This window comes from Bombus pascuorum, chromosome 16, assembly GCF_905332965.1.
Source record: "Bombus pascuorum chromosome 16, iyBomPasc1.1, whole genome shotgun sequence".
NCBI classification, from domain to species: Eukaryota; Metazoa; Arthropoda; class Insecta; order Hymenoptera; family Apidae; genus Bombus; species Bombus pascuorum.
In genome coordinates, this window is record NC_083503.1 from 4,739,494 (window position 1) to 4,755,935 (window position 16,442).

General features: G+C 28.9%; 2 protein-coding genes across 11 annotated transcripts in view; one reads left to right on the forward strand and one right to left on the reverse strand.

Moving 5' to 3' along the window:
- The window catches only part of LOC132915222 (myosin heavy chain, non-muscle), a 29,316-nt gene extending 17,834 nt beyond the window's left edge, over positions 1-11,482 (forward strand). For 5 of the 10 annotated variants that reach the window (XM_060974966.1, XM_060974967.1, XM_060974971.1 and 2 more), the window contains 8 exons: positions 56-745; positions 1,014-1,660; positions 1,908-2,888; positions 3,031-3,894; positions 4,089-4,358; positions 4,688-4,702; positions 5,198-6,618; positions 7,721-11,482. In XM_060974966.1, the coding sequence (XP_060830949.1) occupies positions 56-745; positions 1,014-1,660; positions 1,908-2,888; positions 3,031-3,894; positions 4,089-4,358; positions 4,688-4,702; positions 5,198-6,618; positions 7,721-7,847 (5,015 nt within the window). In that variant the 3' untranslated portion in view covers positions 7,848-11,482. Of the gene's footprint in view, positions 1-55; positions 746-1,013; positions 1,661-1,907; positions 2,889-3,030; positions 3,895-4,088; positions 4,359-4,687; positions 4,703-5,197; positions 6,619-6,975; positions 7,057-7,720 lie in introns of all 10 variants that reach the window. The other 5 variants (XM_060974969.1, XM_060974970.1, XM_060974972.1 and 2 more) reach the window with 3 other exon arrangements.
- A 461-nt stretch (positions 11,483-11,943) lies between these two features.
- On the reverse strand, positions 11,944-16,005 carry LOC132915257 (26S proteasome non-ATPase regulatory subunit 10-like). Its single transcript, XM_060975072.1, has 4 exons — positions 15,705-16,005; positions 15,538-15,636; positions 12,670-12,958; positions 11,944-12,362 (listed from the first exon to the last, which is right to left on the reverse strand). The coding sequence occupies exons 1-4, from the start codon at positions 15,804-15,806 to the stop codon at positions 12,178-12,180; spliced, it is 675 nt and encodes a 224-aa protein (XP_060831055.1). The 5' UTR covers positions 15,807-16,005; the 3' UTR covers positions 11,944-12,177.
- Positions 16,006-16,442: the final 437 nt, after the last annotated feature.

Consider the following 16,442-nt stretch of genomic DNA (forward strand, 5'->3'; position numbering starts at 1 on the left):
TTTAATATATTTAAAAAAAGAACACAAAAATGATTCAGTATTTAAAAAATTTCAGAGGAATTTATCTTGGAGGATCCGAAACACTATCCATTCCTTTCCAATGGCGCATTACCAGTTCCAGGAGTGGACGATTCAGCTGAGTTCTTCTCAACCGTGAAGTCCATGCATATCATGGGCATGACAAATGAAGATTTTTCTTCGATCTTTCGTATCGTGTCTGCGGTAATGCTATTTGGTTCTATGCAGTTCCGTCAAGAAAGGAACTCGGATCAAGCTACGTTACCGGACAATACTGTTGCTCAAAAAATTTCTCATTTACTCGGTTTGAGCGTAACAGAAATGACAAAAGCATTTTTAAAACCAAGAATTAAAGTGGGTAGAGACTTCGTAACGAAAGCACAAACAAAAGAGCAAGTTGAATTTGCCGTAGAAGCAATTTCAAAAGCTTGCTATGAAAGAATGTTTAGATGGCTTGTAAACCGAATCAACCGATCATTGGATCGGACAAAAAGACAAGGAGCAAGTTTTATCGGTATCTTAGATATGGCTGGTTTTGAAATATTCGAGTTGAATAGTTTCGAACAGTTATGCATTAATTATACTAACGAGAAGTTACAACAATTATTCAACCATACCATGTTCATTTTGGAACAAGAAGAATATCAAAGGGAAGGAATTGAATGGAAGTTTATTGATTTTGGATTAGATTTGCAACCAACTATTGATTTGATTGACAAACCGATGGGTACGTTCGAATTGCTTAATCCTCCTCTTTAATGTAGCTTATACATTTAATATATATCTATATTCCACATTTTCTTTCTGAAATCACTCGGTCAAAGTAACATGCTAGTGAATTTAAATAATACATTGTATACATTTTAATATTACCTTTTTGGCGTTTTAAAATTGAATTACTTAATGTTTCTATTGGAAACTTTGTTATTTACAAATTATGTTTATTTATCGTCAATGCTTCTTCAATAACTTAAGCAAATTTTAATTCAAAACAGGCATCATGGCTTTACTGGATGAAGAATGTTGGTTCCCTAAAGCAACAGATAAAACATTTGTTGAAAAATTAGTAGGTGCACATAGTGTACATCCAAAATTCATGAAAACAGACTTCAGAGGTGTGGCAGATTTTGCTATCATACATTATGCTGGAAAAGTTGATTATTCAGCTGCCAAATGGTTGATGAAAAATATGGATCCTTTGAATGAAAATGTTGTTAGCCTTTTACAAAATTCACAAGATCCTTTCGTTTGTCATATTTGGAAAGATGCAGAAATTGTTGGAATGGCTCAACAAGCATTAACTGATACACAATTTGGTGCAAGAACAAGGAAAGGCATGTTCAGAACAGTTTCTCAATTGTACAAGGAACAATTAGCAAAATTAATGGTTACTTTAAGAAACACAAATCCTAATTTTGTAAGATGCATCATACCAAATCATGAAAAGAAGGCTGGAAAAATTGATGCACCATTGGTACTAGATCAATTGAGATGTAATGGAGTTTTAGAAGGAATTCGAATTTGTCGACAAGGATTTCCAAATAGAATACCATTTCAAGAATTCAGACAAAGATACGAACTTCTAACACCAAATGCTATTCCTAAAGGGTTTATGGATGGAAAGAAAGCTTGTGAGAAAATGGTAAGTGTAATCTTGTTTATATATTGAATTTTTTACTACGAATGAATATCACAATAATAATAATGATGGAATACAATATTTAATATTAATAAAATATTATAATTGGTAAAATATTGATTATATTGATTTAAAATTTATATGTACATATATATATATATATACATAATATAATTTATTATTTGCTCTTAATCGTTCTAGAAATTTAAAACATATATGTATATGTAATTTCACAAAATCTATATTTCAGATTCAAGCTCTTGAACTTGACCCTAATCTTTATCGCGTTGGTCAATCAAAAATTTTCTTCCGTGCTGGAGTTTTGGCTCATCTTGAAGAAGAACGTGATTATAAAATTACTGATATAATTGTTAATTTCCAAGCATTCTGTCGTGGTTTTCTTGCTCGCAGAAATTATCAGAAACGTTTGCAACAGTTAAATGCTATTAGAATTATTCAAAGAAATTGTGCTGCTTACTTAAAACTTAGAAATTGGCAATGGTGGCGTTTGTATACGAAGGTGAAACCACTTCTGGAAGTGACAAAACAAGAGGAAAAATTGACTCAAAAAGAAGATGAATTGAAACAAGTACGGGACAAGTTAGAGATGCAATTACATTCTGCACAAGAATATGAACGAAAATATCAACAAGCTATGGAAGAAAAAACTATGTTAGCAGAACAATTACAAGCTGAAGTCGAATTATGTGCAGAAGCAGAAGAAATGCGAGCGAGATTAGCCGCCAGAAAGCAAGAACTAGAAGAGATTCTTCATGATTTGGAAACAAGAATTGAAGAGGAAGAAGAACGAAGTGCAGGATTAACTCAAGAAAAAAAGAAATTGCAATTAAATATAAGTGATCTTGAAGAGCAGTTAGAGGAGGAGGAAGCTGCTAGACAGAAATTACAGTTAGAGAAAGTACAATGTGATGCAAAAATCAAAAAACTTGAGGAAGACCTTGCACTTTCTGAGGATACAAATCAAAAATTATTGAAGGAGAAAAAGATCCTCGAAGAAAGAGCAAATGATTTATCTCAGACACTTGCTGAGGAAGAAGAAAAAGCGAAGCACTTATCCAAATTAAAAGCAAAACATGAAGCAACGATTGCAGATCTTGAAGAAAGATTGTTGAAAGATCATCAACAAAGACAGGAAGTAGATAGATCAAAACGGAAAATAGAAACTGAAGTATCAGATTTGAAGGAACAACTTGCAGAAAGGAAGACACAGGTATAGTGATTTTTATAAGTTCTGTTTTCCTATTTTCTGTCAATAAAAGTACATTAGAAAAAGGTAAGAATAATTTTACTCTGAAGTAAGAAATATATTTTTAAGATGTATAAAACAATAGCAATAATATAAATTTTTACAGGTAGAAGAACTTCAACTGCAACTTGGTAAACGTGAAGAAGAATTAAATCAAGTAATGGCAAAAATGGATGAAGAAGGAGCAGCTAAAGCTCAAGCTCAAAAAGCACTTCGTGAATTAGAGTCTCAATTGGCTGAACTTCAAGAAGACTTAGAAGCTGAAAAGGCTGCTAGGGGAAAAGCAGAAAAACTAAAACGAGACTTAAATGAGGAATTAGAAGCATTGAAAAATGAATTATTAGATTCTTTAGATACAACTGCTGCACAACAAGAATTAAGAAGCAAACGAGAACAGGAATTAGCAACATTAAAGAAGAATTTAGAAGAAGAAACATCAATACACGAAGCAACATTGGCGGATATGCGTCATAAGCACACGCAGGAATTGACTGCTTTGAACGAACAAATGGATGCATTGAAGAAAACTAAAGCTGTTTTAGAAAAAGCGAAGGGAACGTTGGAGGCTGAAAATGCTGATTTAGCTACAGAACTTAGGTCTGTTGGTGCGAGCAGGCAAGAATCAGATAGAAGAAGAAAACAAGCTGAACAACAACTTGCTGAAGTAAATGCAAAACTTGCAGAGGTGGAAAGAAACAGGCAGGAACTGATAGAAAGAGTAACAAAATTACAACAAGAATCTGAGAGTATTATGCAACAATTAGAGGCAGCAGAGTTGAAAGCTTCTGCAGCCTTGAAAGCTTCAGCAACTTGCGAATCTCAATTTACAGAACTTCAGCAACAACTTGAAGAGGAAACAAGACAAAAATTAGCTTTAAGTTCAAAATTGAGAGCGTTAGAAAGTGAAAAGGAAAGTTTGCATGATCAATTAGAAGAAGAAGAGGAGGCAAAGAGATGCTTAGATAAACAGGTATGATGTCTAATCATTTAATTAACTGATGATTTAAAACTTTTTAAATGTAGGTTCACTCAACTAACTTTAATTGTAATTATTATAAAGTTCGTTATTTTCAATATCTGGGCGTTAATCAAAAAAATTTTGTATGCTTTTAAAAAATCACAAAAATGAAACCTTCATTTATCAGCTTTGTTTTTTTAAAATAGGTTATGGGCTTAACTGTACAATTGGCTGAAGCAAAGAAAAGAGTTGAGGAAGAAACTGAAGCCGCTACAGCATTGGAAGAAGCAAGAAAGCGGTGCATGAAAGACATTGAAGCACTTCAAAGACAAGTTGAAGAACTACAAGCTGCTAATGATAAATTAGACAAATCAAAGAAAAAGATTCAAGCAGAATTAGAAGATAGTATCATTGAGCTCGAAGCGCAAAGGGCAAAGGTGCTGGAATTGGAGAAGAAACAGAAAAATTTCGATAAGGTAACTGTGGGTGCAGTTTTGATTATTAATTAGAAAAATATAAAATTGAAATTCTTAATTTATATTTAATTTAATACTAATAATTTTTAGTTTATATACAATACAATAAATTCCAACTTATTAGTTTTATTAGTTTTGATTTGAATGTTTGCAGAAGCAAATAAATTGTTAATATTCATATTATACTGATTATTTGTTTCTTTTATTAACGATATCTGAATAATTAGATATATTCTTATTCTATTATTCTATTACTAATTTTTATTCTTTAATTCTATATTAATTTGCAATTAATAGAATTGTTACTTCTTTTTAATTATTAACAATAGTTTGGGGAACTTTCTGTGAGTTTTTCAATTATCATTATTAATGATTCATAATATTTACTGTAGAAAATTTGGTATCTAATAATAATATAAAAATTATTTACACTGAACCATTTTTTATTTTTACGCAATATTGAATATCTTATGGACCATTTATGTACAAACTTTTAATCGCATATAATTATTTGTATATATTATCTAATAATTCTATTTATAATTATAAATCATGATTATTACTATATAATTTATTATAACATTATACGACTTCAAAAGTTCCACTTCCACAACGATGTTTATTAAAGCACAATGTGTAATCGTCTGTATGATTTTTTACACGCTTCTCACAGATTATTCATGGTCTATAAGATGTTAATTACCAGTAATATAAATATCATTCATTTTTACGTTACATTTAGATATAATAAACATTTAATACGTTTCAAAAGTAATAGTAGAATTAGTATGATCAATTTTAAAACTTCTCTTTCTCTTAGTATTATTATTATCTTTAAGGTGCTGGCTGAAGAAAAAGCGGTCTCTGAACAGTATGCAGAGCAACGTGATGCTGCCGAACGTGAGGCTCGTGAAAAAGAAACTCGTGTCTTATCCTTAACTCGAGAACTTGACGAAATGAATGAGAAAGTTGAAGAACTCGAACGAATTCGTCGAGGTCTCCAATCAGAATTGGACGAACTCGTAAATAATCAAGGAACAGCAGATAAAAATGTGCATGAACTAGAAAAAGCAAAACGTGCTCTTGAGTCACAATTGGCGGAGCAACGTTCTCAAGTAGAAGAGCTCGAGGATGAGTTACAATTTACAGAAGATGCAAAGTTGCGTCTAGAAGTAAATATGCAAGCTCTAAGAGCCCAATTCGAGCGAGACTTGCAAGCTAAGGAAGAACAAGCTGAGGAGAAACGAAGAGGATTGGTGAAACAATTGCGCGATCTCGAAGCGGAATTAGAAGATGAAAGAAAACAAAGAGCTGCTGCTATTGCACAACGTAAAAAAATGGAAGCAGACTATAAAGATATTGAACAGCAATTGGAAATGCACAATAAGGTAAAAGAAGATGCATTGAAACAATTGAAGAAACTTCAAGCCCAAATAAAAGATTGCACTAGAGAAACTGAGGAAGCTAGAGCTGCCAGAGATGAACTTGCAGCAAGTGCTAAAGAAACCGAGAGAAAGGTAAAGAGTTTAGAAGCAGACTTGATGCAATTAACTGAAGATTATGCTAGCAGTGAACGAGCTAGAAGAGCTGCTGAGAACGAAAGAGACGAATTACAGGAAGAACTCAATAATAATGCTAATAAGGGTACATTAATGTTGGATGAAAAACGTAGATTGGAAGCTAGAATAGCAACATTGGAAGAAGAGTTAGAAGAAGAACAATCAAATGGTGAACTGCTAATGGATAGAGCTAGAAAAGCGCAAATAACTATCGAACAACTAACAAATGATTTAACGACTGAGAGATCAACTACACAGAAATTGGAATCGCACAAATTGTTATTAGAAAGGCAAAATAAGGAGTTGAAGGCGAAACTCACAGAATTAGAAACTGCTCAAAGAGCAAAGACCAAAGCTACCATTCAACAATTAGAGTCGAAGATTAATAATCTTGATGAACAATTAGAAACTGAAGCAAAAGAAAGATTTGCACAGCAGAAGATTAATAGAAAATTGGAGAAAAAGCTAAAGGAATTAAGTTTACAGTTAGAAGACGAAAGGAGAAATTCAGATCAGTATAAAGAACAAGCAGAAAAAGTAAATGCTAGAATGAAAGCTTTGAAGAGACAGCTTGATGAAGCTGAAGAAGAAATTAGTAGGCATAAAGCAATGAAAAGGAAAGCGCAAAGAGAAATGGATGATATGCTTGAATCTCAAGAAGAGCTAACCAGGGAGGTTGCAAATCTTAAAAATAAATTAAGGTAAGTTTTAGTCGTTCAATTTTTTAAATATTTATATCTTTCGTTTTATTCGTTTTATGTTTATAATAGAATAGAATTTAAATAGAATGTGAGGTGTTTACTCTCTGGTATTCATATAAACTTGAACTCAAATATAAATAAACATATATCGATTGTATAAAAACCGTTTGATATTTATAAACAATAGTAAATTCTCTGCACTTGTTGCAAAATTTTATTATATAATTTATTTCTTATGAGAAAGATAAATATGTCAAGATATTTAATAGACAAAAGGTTCTAATTCTTTGCTTTTTATTTAAATTACTGGAAATTGGTTTGAAAATAAGAAATGACTATACATATTAAAATATTTAGGCGTCGAGGGAAAAAGAATAGTTCATACCCCACGTGAAAAAAGCGGAATTTCTTCAAGTCTCAAGCATTCCTCGAGTCTTGGTTAGTCTATAAATTAAATTACTTTTAATATCGAATCATGTCATTTATACATATGCATATAGTTTAGAAATATTTTTGAACTATAAAATATTCAATTATATAGAATATTTCTTGCAAATATTTCAAATATTTTCTCCTTTGTCTTGTTACTTCCTTTTTTCTCCATTATACTATGTGAGTTGTGACTATTACTACTTTTCATTTATTTATTTTATTAATTGTATATTATTTTGTAATGCATCCTTCCTTCCTGACTATTTGATTAATTTTATTAACGATTCTTTTATCCCAAAATCTATTTTCTCTCTTAAAGATATATCACTAATCTTATACATGTGTATTACATATATAATTTTAGTTACATTCTTATTAACTTTACTTGTTTGTTTTCTGTTTCTTTATGTAATTTCAAACATCTTTAAACATAATAAGAGACTTTAAAATAGTTATTTTTAAATGCTTACCATATAATTTGTTATTACTTTGTTAGTTTTGCGTATATAATTGGTTGACTGGGAAAAGGGTATACCAAGCATCTGTAGATTGAAAAACGACATTTAATTTTGATAATTTGAAAATCGTTTTGTTTATTTTTATGAAACTATTCATCGTCTTTCTTAGATAGCAGGGTATTTGATTAAAACTGTATGAAATGTCTGCACAGACGAGGTGGTCCTCCAATAAGCCTTAGTTCGACGCGTCTGAAACGCGGCTCTGTTCAAACCGGCGGATCCGGCGACGATTCGACGACACAGGATGAAAGCATCGATGGTGAGGAAACTGTCAACTGAACAAGAAAACACACCACTTATTGAACCCTCACAACGCAGGAAACTCATAAAAATATCCAGGTCCAAGAAGTGTGTGCAAGATCCGTTTCGATCAAAGCTAAGTTCGAATCGGAGAACTCCTTTGTATGAGTTCAGAAGTCGATTCCAGTGCACCCAACGATGCCATTACACGAGGGCGGCGGCTTTCTTCTGTACATAAGAAACCCGACAGGGCCGTATTAAGTAGTATTTTATCTCCGTTTCTTCCGGAACTCCACAGAAAATGACGAATTTTCTCTGGTCAACTTGATATGAGCGAGTCTTTCTTATATATTTTATAACAAGCTTATTCGTATTTTTCAATGTTAATAAGCAAACAGCAAAAGAAGGTTGTACAAGTAAATTTAATCGAACTTTTTTTCGATAAATTCAATGTGCAAGACATACGCTTATGAAACATGTATATTAATGCTATAATGCATTAACAGTACTTGAATGCCATACACACTTCATATTTGACATTCTTTCGATTATATCTTACAATGAAGATGTTCGTCATTTTTTTGGAAAATGCTACCACATAGTCGGGTAAGATTCAGACTAGAAATATATTATTGGGGCTGCATAATCGATAACGAATTAACACCGCATTTAGGCAGCATTAATATCTATTATAATTATATTATAGTTATTATTATTATTATTATTAATTATTATATTGCCGCAGTTTTTATTTTTATCGCGAAAAATATCGTAATATGTTACTTGTAATTATTTTTAATAATCAAGCCAATGACGGACGATTCTAGCATCGTTCCGAAAGATGTGAGATTAATAGAATTTTCGAAAGGCTGAAACTTACTTTTTGTTAATCAAAGTGTTTAAAGAAACTATTTTTTAAATAATATACTAACAGCATCGAATCAAACGAATAAAAAGTAAATTTAAAACTTCTGAAGAAAAATTGCTTTTATGTTTCACAGAAGTTTAAGGACGGTTCTAAAGGAAATTAAAGTAGATTGAAACGATCGAAAGCTAAAGAACGTCTAAGAAAACTTGCTTTTTTATGTCTAAATACTTTGCAAAGAAAAAGATATCTTATTCGGATATCGAATTTCAAAGCGAAGAAAAGTAGTATTATTATTTTTAAGAAAAATTTTATTCTTTATGTTTCGGTCGAATGTGTTAATAATTGCTCTTCTTGATTTCTTTCAAATAATCATTGTATAGTCAATTTTTTTGTTTCCAACTCGTCTGACGGAACGAACTAGAAATCGACGATCGAGAGTTATCAATTGGTACTTAGGGTCGATCGTAGATCGAGAACTTTTTCGTTTCGTATTATTCAATTTTAAATGCATCGAAAAGTCGATGTATGTTTTCATATCATTGTTTTACCATCTGCATGAACTTATAAATATCATACTAATAAACGTCAATTTTTTACAGCTATATATACATATTAAACTTTTTCAAACAGTTTCGAAGAACTACTTTACTTCTACCAGTAATGTTTTTAGGTAGAAAAGCAATGTTCTAATGAATTTCTTTATGCATTTAAAATTGAATCGTCGAAAATCACAAAACAAAATTTAAAAAAGGAAGAAGAGAAAGCCAGCAATGTTTTTATATATGCATTTTTTACGACATGTGCATTTCTCATGCATTAGAAAAAACGCATTTTTAACCTCCTTTTGTAAAGATTTAAACAAAAAAAAGAATTTAAAGCAGGCAAACGACTTTATATGTACTTGGGATATACTTTTTCCTGTTATCTTGAGATATTCATTATTTGATTACACAGATAACTATTCTTAAAGGTATTTACAACCCGGAATGAAAGATAAAAGGAGGTTAATGAGCGACCATATGTATTACACGTACATATGTATACGTATACAGAGTATCGTAAAGTATGGGGTATTTGGTAAACAAGTCTTATACCGAAAACAATTATTACAAAAAATTGAATGATACTACTTGATCAATTTATTTTCTACGGATTTACTTCATTCTTCAATTAAACATAAAAAAAAGCTTAATAGATATGTATTTTTTGCGATAAAAGTACCTAAGATATAACGTGTACTATCAATTTCGATATTGAAAACAACTAGATTACTTCTTAACCGATACTGGAGCAAAAACAAAATATACTTTGTATAAAAATACTATTTCCTAAGTGCAACATACTTTATTGCATACTTTATATATATGTCCGGAATATTCTATTTTTTGATATGGCAAAGTGATTGGTGTCTGGACGGAACCGGCCTGTTTTTTACATTAAACAACTTTCTAGTGATTTTTTAGGCGGGCTTTTCAAATTCGCAATTGAACTGCCATTTCACACCATCGTGGACTATATTCTCCACATAACGATGATCAATTAAATTTGAAAATCTTTTGATTAAATTAATAAACTTATACACATTTTCGACGAATTTACTTAATAAGAAATAAATTATAATTTCACACGTAAAAAGAATCAATGTATTCAATTATATCTATTGAATAGAAATGTCGACGATGTGTGAGTAGAATGCAAAAATGAAATGTAAAAAGATACATATACATATTTGTACTTTTTTTAGGTCTGGAAACGTAGGTGAAAACTCTGAGCCTCAGGATCTTTTATAAAGTATAGAAAGCTTGAATACAGAACACTGAAACGTTGACAACCTTTTCATCAAATGCATTTCTTTTTGATGGAAATTTGGATGATTGTAAAAAATATACATCTCTAATTGTGCAAAATCACACCACAATAATAATAATTATTATTTTTATTATAAATAATGAATAGAGATATAATAATAAATAAATGATGTAAAAGGAATTCAATCAACATAACAATTATACTAAAATATCTCCAATATAGCCATAATAAAAATTTTGTTAATTTTTCCTTCATTTCCTTTTTCAATTATTGAAATGAATTTACGATACTTAGTAAAATCAGAATTTTATTTCTTATTCTTAATATACTTATATATATATATATCTTCTAAAAATACCAAATTTTCTGATATTCCATTATCAAAGATGTTCAAGTAATATATTCAACATTTTGAAAAGAATTAATATTTCAAGATAGACTCTTATTATCTTATTTGTTTCTAATTTGTGTGTAAATTTAATATAGAATTAGTAGGAGAAATTATAATATGTATATACTTTTTAAATTGAAAATTTGTTTATATCAAATTATTTATCTAAGATAACAAATTATTAAAAAGTTTATATATAAAAATAAACTAAAAACTTAATAACATATTTTTTATAAACCATCCAAAATTTCTCTGAAGGAAAAAGAAATCTAGACCATCTAATGTTATCTGTGAACTGCTGTGAATTCGTGTAAATAAGCACAGAAAATAATTTTCAACTGTGGTGCATTTTATTTAAGCAATTAACTTTGGAATTGGAAATGTTATCTCTATTTAAGAGTATGAATCCCGATGGGGTTGAAACAGATAAGTATGGAAAAATAAATTAACTGGAAGAGTAAAAAATGAGAGACAGCGATAATAGGATTTGACCAGCTAAATAATGAATCTTTTTGATACATTTTATATAGGTATAAATCAAATATTAATAACACTTAAGTATGTTAAAAAGAAAGCATAATAAATGCTCAAAACTGAAAATAACAAGGAAGTGTTATGGTCAGTGATTTTCAATCAGTTATTTAATTAATGATTGATATATTATTTCTTTACAATTTTATATTATTGTTAGCATCCTTTTAAAAAAAATATAATTTAAAAGATTAGTTGAACTTCAGAGAAATTTGTTGATATAAGAACATTGAGTCGATGAAATAGTTTGAATGGTTTTGAATTAAATGATTTTGTTAAATTTTGTTTGCAAATTAATTAATGCAATCTTGTAAGATAGTTTCTAGTTATATGCCATATATTATTTTGAATATTGGCATTTTGAACATAATCCCATATAAACAATTTGCTTTGATAACATTTTCATGTAATATGGAAGAATGCTGTATCTTCAAGTTGGAGAAAACATTAATGCTATTTTCATTCATTTTGTATCTCTTACAATTATAAAAATTATTGTACATTGAGATGCTAACTATAATTAATGTAGGTTCCTGTTTCTTCCTCTTTTTGCGTACTTGTTATTTAAAAACTATATAGGAATTCATTCATATATATCTCATATCTGTATTATCTTTAACGTAACAAAATTATTTGTATGAATTTGTATGAATAAATTAACATAACACATCTTTTATGTTATAAAATATTAAATTTGCATTAACGCTAAAAAAATGCAGATTGAACATCACTGAGCCAATGACATTGATGCTTTATTTTACTATTAAAGGTCAATTTCCCTGTAGTTCTTTCAATTGCCGTACTAATCCTGGACTTGCTAAATCCAAAGGCGTTTTCTTTTGTTTATTCATCAGTGTTGTGCTAGCACCATTTTTCACTAATAACTTAGCTTCATCAACACGATTCTCCTCGCATGCTAAATGTAATGCACTATTGCCATCAACATCTTTACTATCTAGAAAAAAAGTTTCATAGGTAAAATATATACATCATAGAACTAATATTTATAACTCATACAAATTATTATCCAATAATTCAAAAAATAAATTTAATTACATTTACTTAAAAACCACAACACGAAGTTTAAAATATTACATTTAAATTGATGTTCAAAGAAATGTAGAATAATAATCTTCATAATTGTTAAGAAATTAAGCCGCTGAAAGCTTACTATTTTTAGATGAAAGCATCTATTTAAAGATTATTAGAAAATTAGATGAAATAGGTGTTCATTAAACAAAGATTTTAATGTAAAAATCTACCGATATCTAAATTTCGTCCACATTCTATGAGAAGTTTCACAATAGCAATATTGCCCTTAGATGCGGCTCTATGTAGTGGTGTAGCACCACGTTTGTCGGTAATATTAATATAGGCATCTTTTTCTAGTAATGCAGCACAAATAGATTTCCAGTTTTTTGATGCCGCATATTGCAATGCTGAATGACCTTCTTGAGTTTTGGCATTAACATTTGCACCTTCAGTTAGTAAGATATTAACAACTTTCTCACGACCAGCTGATGCTGCCAAAATTAATGGTGTCATATCCATCTAAACAACACAATTAAAATATTTAATTTAACAATATATTATTTATGATAATAACAATAAAAAGAAAGTATAATAATAAAATATTTCTTAAACTAAAGTACATATAAAAAAATATGCAAAATAATTTTCATGATATTAGTTATATTAGCATATAACTTATAATATGACAAACTTAAATATAGAAATTCATAAGGTAGAATATAAATTTGATTGGAGCTTCCCTAGTATTTTTTGTATCCAATGAAATATAAAGCTTTATGCGATCATGATGCAATTAGAGAGTAGATGATTCCTCATGTAAAAATGAGTTGATGCTAGGTGCTACCCTACAATGTTTTATAAGCCTTTGGACAATGATAGGACTTGAAAAACTAAAAATAATATGTAATACCTAGTTTTGAATATTTCTAAACTATTATTTATGATATATTTGATACGAAATTGATTTTTTAGGTTTTGAAGTAAAATTACATTATCAATAGAGTTAATAATTTATTATAAATCGTTTATAAATACAAACAGGAACTAAAAATAGTTAGATTAGATGAATGAAGAAAACTGTATTTAACATATGTCAGCCTACCTTACAATTTTTTTTTAAAGAAATAAGAAGAATTTTGTTATATTTTTAACTTTACACGAAGAAACTTTTTTTTTAGTTATACTATGATTCCATGTACTTTCTATATAATACAAAATATTATATTCTATTATTACTATATTTTATGATATGAAGCAATATTTCATAAATGAAATTCTCACTAAAATATTTGTTTACATTCCTAAATGTTAATTCAGACTAAATAATAACAGTCGCAAAATACCTATGTAGCAAATAATCTCTTATCTAGGGTCTAAGATATAAAAGACAACAAATATTAGTCATACTTGTAGATTTTAAAGTATCAAGTTGACATCTGATGTCTCATGTATATATACACATTGGTACGTAGCATAAATTTTAATCTTTCAAATTGTATTCAGAGATCTTATAATATCTTTTGAGTTATAAAATGAATCTTGTTATTAATTAAAATCTAAATAATCTAAATTCAAATAATGCCTAAAATATTTTCTTATCAAAAAGGATTATATAAAAAGATAATATAAAAATCTAGAAATTGTACGACTGTTTTTATAAATATGTAATTACTTTTTATTAACCACTTCATAGTGTAATACGTGAAAAATTCAGGCTAATTAAATGTACTATTTATACATTTCATGTCTTAAATATCATCATATATACATATGTACATAAAACAATTATTAATAGTTATTTATTTCTTATACTAAGTTGAAAATGTGCATTTTTTGTATCTGACATTAGAAAAGCAAGAAATCTTGATAATAAAAAAATAATTATTTTCTAAATCATTCTTTGTTTGTAATTTTATTACATTATCAAAAGTTTAATATATAAAAATTTATTTCAAGGTATGTTATTCAAAACAGTTCTTCACAAATTTTAGTTTAACAAAAAAAGTTATACATGGTAGACAAAATGTTGACTTCATAAATAAGTTCAATGACCTAAAATTTATATCTTCTTCTTCTTCTTATGAAATAACTGTGGTGTAAACAAATATTATTTTACAAAATAATACAAGATTAATATCTGTTGATTTCTATTATTTTTTACTTTCCAAAAATACAATAACATCTATCATAAATTACAAATTATGTATAGTAATTTAGATTTATATAAATTGCATGTCACTAAAATTCACAGAAAAGAAAATATAAAGGCAATTATAAATATAAAACAAGAGTATAAGCTTCATTGCTTAACAGTGTAAACATTAATTTTAAACGATTAAAATTTTATTTCATACAAACAGATATTTTTTTCTTAATATTGTTTTTAACCGTTTGAGCCTCAAGCAGCGCGATCGCACTGTTTAGATTTTGTGTCGAAAAGTCCCAATACATTTGAACGCTACGGACGGCTGACAGTATTTTGTATCTCATTGTTATCTTCTCCATAATTTTTATTGAACAAAACTTGAAATAATTATAAACTAATAGTACGCATATATAATAATATAGATGTATTTCATAAAGTAATAAATATGATGAGCGCTAGTGTGCTGTTCTGGATTTTTTCGACTCTATTTTTTTCAATGACCTCTGGGATTTAAACGGTTAAATATGTTTTTATGTAATAAATCATAACATTAACACTTTGAAAGGAAATAATATATTCAATGAAATTGAAAAGAATATTTTAGTTCCTATAAGCTAACATATGATATAAAATTTAAAAGTCTTTAAAATACTTTCTGCATAGTAAGTTTAAGAAACCCCTCAACAATTCAATAATTTAGTTTAGTTTACTATTTTTCTACAGAAAACAATTCAGTAGAAAACCTGCTTTAGGTAAATATTACCTATTATATGTACTATTATATGTAACATACTAATAGGTAAATAAATATCGTGGCTTATTTAGAAATAATAGATCGTTAAAATAAATATTAGGTATCACTGAATAAAACTAGTAAGATATAAGAAAGCAATTTTGCAGTTTACTATAAAATTATATGACAAATTACTTACTAGTAGCTTATTTTACTTACATCATCAGTGGGATCTACCGGTACATCAAGAGATAATAAAAATCTTACTAAGTCATCGTGTCCTCCGAGTGCTGCCCAATGTATTAACATTCGACTATTCTGAGGAAATAAATTTGATTAATAACATAACCTAAAAAAATATTTCATATAAACAACGATGCACTTACACCATCTTTAGCTGTTTTTAATCTTTCATTTTCATTTAATAAATTTTTAACGTCTGTGGTTTTGCCACGGTAGGCCATATCATATATCGAATGTTCAGACATTTTTGCTGTTTTCTATCTAATTACAAGTAGCACACGACTGATGTTTACGTTTGATTTTAAGTATTAACAAAGGAGTAATGAGAGTACTTCCATCCATTGCTTAATTGTTCCACAATGCAGGTGCTGCACCATACAGCCAAATGTCGAACGTGTAACAGATTAGTATGTATAAGAACCTATAAAATTAGGGTACAGACGAGATATGATCAATCATGCAATATATTTGTTTGGCCCGAATTCCTAAAACTCTAGAGCTCTACTACCACTGACTAAAAATAGGATATTCTTGTATTGCTGTATGCTCATCATGTTACTACCATATTCGTGTCACTCCCAACGTTATCAACAGAATACAAAAACAGATAGTGGCGCTTACTGTAGTAAGAATTACAAATTGTCACATGAACGATAGCTACTTTAAAACGATAAAAATCTACAAAATAATTGGCAATTTGAGATTATTTGCAGAACAACAATAAGATACAGGCAAAGAAATAAGCAAGTTAAATCCCCGATTTTCTGGTAATTTTTAATTAGTTTCCTTACAAATTAGTTAATTACTTCGTTTATAATTAATTAACCAATCTCTTTCTCTTTGCTTGTTTTATTTCACAATAGTTGTTAGTTAATATAAGC